The sequence below is a fragment of the Chanodichthys erythropterus genome, chromosome 16 (assembly GCF_024489055.1).
Source record: "Chanodichthys erythropterus isolate Z2021 chromosome 16, ASM2448905v1, whole genome shotgun sequence".
NCBI classification, from domain to species: Eukaryota; Metazoa; Chordata; class Actinopteri; order Cypriniformes; family Xenocyprididae; genus Chanodichthys; species Chanodichthys erythropterus.
This window is the reverse complement of record NC_090236.1, coordinates 34,672,630-34,678,629: the sequence shown is the minus strand read 5'-3', so window position 1 is coordinate 34,678,629 and position 6,000 is coordinate 34,672,630. Positions and strand designations below refer to the sequence as shown.

The 6,000-nt window shown below is 40.3% G+C and overlaps 1 protein-coding gene across 4 annotated transcripts in view; it reads right to left on the bottom strand.

Annotated features, from left to right (window-relative positions):
• Nucleotides 1-6,000, bottom strand: part of rasal2 (RAS protein activator like 2) — a 104,294-nt gene that overhangs the window by 32,819 nt on the left and 65,475 nt on the right. For all 4 annotated transcript variants that reach the window (XM_067362084.1, XM_067362083.1, XM_067362081.1 and 1 more), the window contains exon 4: nt 1,174-1,283. In XM_067362084.1, coding sequence (XP_067218185.1) covers nt 1,174-1,283 — 110 coding nt within the window. The remainder of the gene's footprint in view (nt 1-1,173; nt 1,284-6,000) is intronic.

Sequence of the window (6,000 nt, the reverse complement as noted above, 5' to 3'; positions counted from 1 at the left end):
CTAATAGCGGGCGCGCTAAAAGTTTGAGGGTTTGACTTTAAAATGTCGTCTTGTGTTTTTGACTGCCAGAAGGAACAGCACTTTTGGTTCAAAACTAAAGTTTTACCAGATCCCGGCAGACATTCCTTCATAGAAATCAAGAAGATAATTGTGGTTGAATGCAATACGGCGTACAGACTGGACGGAGACGATCATAAATAATGCTTGTGTTTGCAGTGCACACTTCATATCAGGTAAAATAATCGATGCATATGTAATGGTGTGTTGGTTTTATCTAGTACAAATCAGCAAGTTTCTGTTTTATAGGTGAAAAGTCGCCAATCTTCAGCGCACTAGCTAGCTTAAATGTTAAACAAACATACAGCGATAGATGTGCGTGCCATCCTTTGAATGGTCTCTTAAAATAATCCACATTGCAAGCCATAATCATAGTTAGCCCAGCGTTAGGTTACATTAGACAATAAGCCTTGAAAAAATTCCCCGAACCACCTGAAAGTAATTCATATGTTGTCTAGGAAATATCCAAAACATAAGTTAATTTACAAAAATAGCTGTCACGGTCCCGCAGAGTCAGTGACTGTACATATTCGTACACTTCTGAACCTTCTTCTGCATCCATGTTTAATAAATCCCTCCTAAAACATGCTAGTTTACGCTTGTCAACATTGCGTCCAGTGCCTCTTTTTGCCTCCAGCTAAGCCCCGCCCACCAGGAAACGTTGCAATGTTTACAAACTTTTAAGGGGTCTATATTACGTAAACACAGACTTTTATTTTGCAAACGATTAATCGTTGCAGCCCTACTGTGAACTAACATGAACAATTGTATTTTATTAACTAACAAACATCATTAAATGTTAAAAATATATATATTGCTCACTTTTCGTGCATGTTAGTTAATGCATTAATGTTAACAAATGAGAGCTTATTGTAAAGTGTTATCAAAATGATTATACACTTAAAAAAAATACTGGACAATGTACACTGGTGGGCAGGCAAATCAGCCAAGCAAACTCTTAATAGCACACAAAAAGTCATTCTGAGCCCTAAAAAAAAATTAATGGCTGAAGGACACAGAGTGCTGGCACTGCAGACTGGAAGAAGTAAATGAGGTCAATGAGATGTAATGATGAGCCGGTGTAATGCTAATATGAGTTTTGCTGAATGAACTCACAGGCACTTTGAAGGGTGACGAGTTGGGGCCATCTATAGAAATGTTCTTCTCCGAGCTGCCCAGCCCTGATATGCTCCTCCGCCTGGGAGAGCGCTCCGCAGACGCTTCCGCTGTGAGAGAAGAAAGGAAAGAACTGATTAGACCACAGCAAATCTTCAGAGAGACTAGGATGCTGTCTTTAAATGTTGTAATATGCACGCTAATGATCAGAGAACTATAAAACATTGAGTCGGAGAGCTGTAACAGAGGGGAAGCCCACTGTGGATCACTTCCAGGAGGGAGTTTGAGGCGAGTGATAAATTACTGATACTGCAGACAGAGGAATCATTATAAGTGTAATCAACATTTGTACCAAATATTACACTGTGGAAGCACTAATTTAGAAATGGTGGCTGACACAAAATCAATATTTATTTTATAATGTTATAGCTAAGATCTATATTATGGTTTACCACACATTGGGGCATTTTCACAATCTTTTTTTATAACTGCACAGCTATTAAATAGTGTTAGGTTTGGAGCCTGGATTTGTTGCATATCACATTCTTTCTAAATTGTTAAATATTTACAACAATAATATTATTTATATATAGTTTATTAATTTCTATTCAACAAAGCATAATGCTTTCCACAAAAATATTAAACACCACAACTGTTTTTAACATTGATAATAATAAGAAATGTTTAGAGCACCAATTCAGCACACTAGAATGATTTCTGAAGGATCATGTGACTGAAAACTGGAGTAGTGATGCTTAAAATGCAACTTTGTCAAATTAAAATTTAAAATATATTAAAATATGAAACGCTTATTATAAATAGGGCTGGGCGATATGACCAAAAATATTAATCACAATATTTGTTTTCCATATCATAAGATAACGACATTTATCACGATATTCATTTACCATTAATGGGGAAGGAAAGGCTTTCCACATATAGACCTTGAGAATGAATACATTTAAAACATGGATGAAAAAAATATCTTGGTTGTATTATTATTACTTTCCAAAGTACATTTTAGTATACAGAAATGATATATAATTTCTTGAAGTTAAACTTTGATCTTTCAGTTTCAATGTGTACGTTTTTCCTCAAATAAAATAGTGAAAAGCTTGTGAATTGACTTGTGAAGCAGCTGTGGAGATCAATTTCATGTGTTCACGTCCTCACAAAACTGCCTGTTGTCGTGTTTATTTCTGCTGTGTGATAGGCTGTTAGATTAATTTATTTTGAGTAAAAATGTTCAGACCTTATCATCGTTATCTACATAAATTTTATCGCAATGTCAATATGATATTGTTTATCGCCCAGCTCTAATTTTAAATGTTAATAATATTTCACAATATACCCGTTTATACTGTATTTTGAATAAATTCAGCCTTGGCTTACAGACCACAAACTTACTGTGCCCCCTACTTTTCAAACTGTCTCTACACCCCTGACTGATCGTGACTGATCTTAAATGGAGTCTGGGGTCTAATAAAGTCACCTGCCCTCTGTAAATCCATCTCTCCCCTAATGATGCCCAGCGGGTCGCTAACAGAGAGCTTGTGCCTGGCTAAAGTGCCAGTCAGACAGGTTTAAAAGAGTGATTTAACACAAAGCTTTCACTAAGTCCTCTTAATAAACCACTCATCCATCCACTCATAAATGCTCACTCTACCTGCCGCCACCAGGCTTCCAGATGGATGCCCTGTGCTCTCAAAAGTGGATGGACTTTCTAAGTGGAATATTAGTCATTTTCCTTTCATAGCCAAGTTTATTTTTAATTTCCTCAGACCGATTTATTCTGCATTTGCAGGGAGCCTGCAGTCAATGTGTGTCAAGGATGGAGCAGAACGTAACCTACATCCACACAGCCTCCCAGAGATAGACCCCTCGGGCCGTCCTCCTCACTGAAGTGTAGATCACCCCATAATGAGTTAATTCACCCTGAGAAATAAAAACCCAGTCCATCACCAAATAGGAACAGCAGCAGAACTCCCGCCTCTCAGCGTCTGCACTGAATCAAGAAACACTGTTGAAATTGACCCAGAGGTCTTTTGGCCAAGACGCTGGTTCTGGTTTCAGCTTGCAGGCCTCAGTGGATCCATACAATACAGACTGTGCCTGGTGTGTTGGAGAGCTGCCCACCACTGCTCAAGATCAAACCCTCCACCACTCACAATGAAGAGCTTAAAGAGATAGTTCACTGCAAAATTCCAAACCCGTATAACAATTTTTTTCTGTGGGATATAGATGCTTGAAAAAGGGTGTTTGTCCATATAATGAAAGGAAATGGGGTAAAAAAAACAAAAACAAAAAAATACATTTTTCAAAATATTTTCTTTCATGCTCCACAGAAGCAATAAAGTCATACCGATTTGGAACTAGGGTTGGGCTGATAGACATTGCCATCGTCCATCGCCGATGCTGACAGACGGCATTGCGATTCCACATGATTCGAACCACTGATATTCAAATGGCGAACCGCGCATGATCACACCACAAGCACTCAGGATCATTTGTGGCAATGATATTTCAGCACTAGTAGTTTTATCTAAAGCCAAACGTGCTTCATTCAAGACCTTCCAGCTCTGTGCACGTTCTCTCCTTCTCCAGACACCAGCCACATTAAAGCCCGATTTATACTCAATGCATCTGCCAGTTCACTTAGGTGCACGCAGCAAAAATTATGTAATCGTGGCATTGGCGGAAGTGCGCATTGAGTGCGCGTGTAACCCATTCCGCGTGGCTCCGCATCTGAAAGTGCACGAGTGCGAGGCGAATCTGGCTGAGCATTTATGTCTCACTACACCGGAAACCCAGTTTGCGTGTCTAAATTAGTTGCTTACATTTACAAAATGTGCCAACAATACCAGAAATAATCCCTTTTATTGAAAATAAAGGTCCGTGTTTAATAAAAATGCTCATGAAACTAAATGAAAATGTTTAGTGAAATTAGAAAATATTTAAGAGATCATTCAATTTAGTTAAATTTGGTGTCTCATACTTGGAATTTGTGCTCTGCATTTCACCTATCCAAGTGCACACACACAGCAGTGAGTATTTAACACACAAACACACACACACACACCTGGACCAGAGGGCAGCCATTTTTGCTGCGGCGCCCAGGGAGTGATTGGGGATTAGGTGCCTTACACAAGGGCACCTCAGTTGTGAGGTAACGAGTGGAAGAGAGCGATGTGAGACTCAAACCCACAACCTTCAGGTTACAAGTGTGACTAACCATTAGGCCACAACTGCCCACTGCGATTTGGTTTAACTATCGCTTTAATATCTAAAAATATACATACACTCAACAAACCTCTCATCAAATGAACAGGAGGTAATGTCTCTTAAACTACGCATCAGTCACCCTCACATTTGGCTGATCTCCAGAGAACCATTGATTAACGGCTAAATTTAGCAGTTCAACCTGTTTTGCAGCCCGATCGAAATCTGTGCAGTCCGTCCAACTATTTGATATTTCAAGATGCATGAAAAATGTTTCATAAGGCATCTCAACTTGATCAGCTGCCCTTGAGAAAAATATGCAATTCAATTTGCATGAAAACATACAAGACTAGAACACCACTTCACGTTTTCTCCTTCACAGCTGGGTTTTGAAGACTGCCTGTTGTATTAACAAAGCTCCTCGGATCAAACTTGCGTACATCACACACACTCTCTGTGAAGTTGCTGCTTGCGCGAGAGCTCTGCAGTGCCGAACTTGACAAACCGCACCAATCCCTATGACTAAGCACAGTGGTACTTATATATTACGATCTTGGCACTAGCAACACAAGATCATGGGTTCAAATCCCAGTAATTGCACACAGTGATAAAACAATGCACTTTACATCACTTTGGATAAAAGCTAGATGCATAAACGAGAGTAAATGCAAATCAAAATCAGTAAAACACCACCTCGCTTCCCCACTGACCGTACACAGAAAACTTATCAAACAGGAAATGACTTCTAACAGCATATTCAACCCAACTTCAATCATTATGGATTTTTTAATGACCCTCCAGTCTGAAAGCAGGACGATAACTTAATCTATTAAAGTTAATCTAATAACACGCAGCTGAGAAAGAGGAAGAGAGAGAGCAAGATACCTCTATCACAGCTGTTGCCCATCACCTGCTGAATAAATGGAGCTGGTCACCATTGGATTGGCTGGAGAGTGACCATCACCCTCATCCAATGAGCTTGAGTGCTTTCCCCTTAATTGTCCATCACTCCGAGAGAGATTCCGCAGCATTGATAAACTGCAGCCTCTTCATTGTCCTGCTGTGGCTCACTGCCACATCTTACCGTCTTCCTCTCTCTCCGTACCAGCACTCCAGAGCTCTCCCTCAAAGACTGAAACGTCCTCTGCTAAACCTCTCTCTCTCCCGTCTCAGTCCATCCTCTTCTCTCTATCCGTATCTCTGGGCAGCAATCCTACTTCTCACTTTATCAGCCTCTTCCCTTTCTCTTTTTTGGCAGACCAGCGGAAGAGATTTTACCGCATTTACTCAATCAATCGCTGTAACCTCACTCCTCTGTTCCTCTCAGCAGAACTGCAAGCACTTCCCATCCCTCTCTCTCTCTCTCTCTCCTCTCTCTTATTTGCTTGTTCTCCCCCTCCTCGGCGCATCTGGCTCCGTCTGCCTACTGCAGCCTTGCACATTAGGAAAAACCAAGAGGCGCTCTTTGCCTCGAGACTTTTGTTTTTGTACTTCATGTGGGACACTGCTCTGGAGGCTTGTGCTGTGCATGTGAATTCGTGTCATTGGTATGAGGTGTGTTTTAGAGGTCGTTAAAGAATGGAGAAGTAAAAGAATAGATAGGAAACA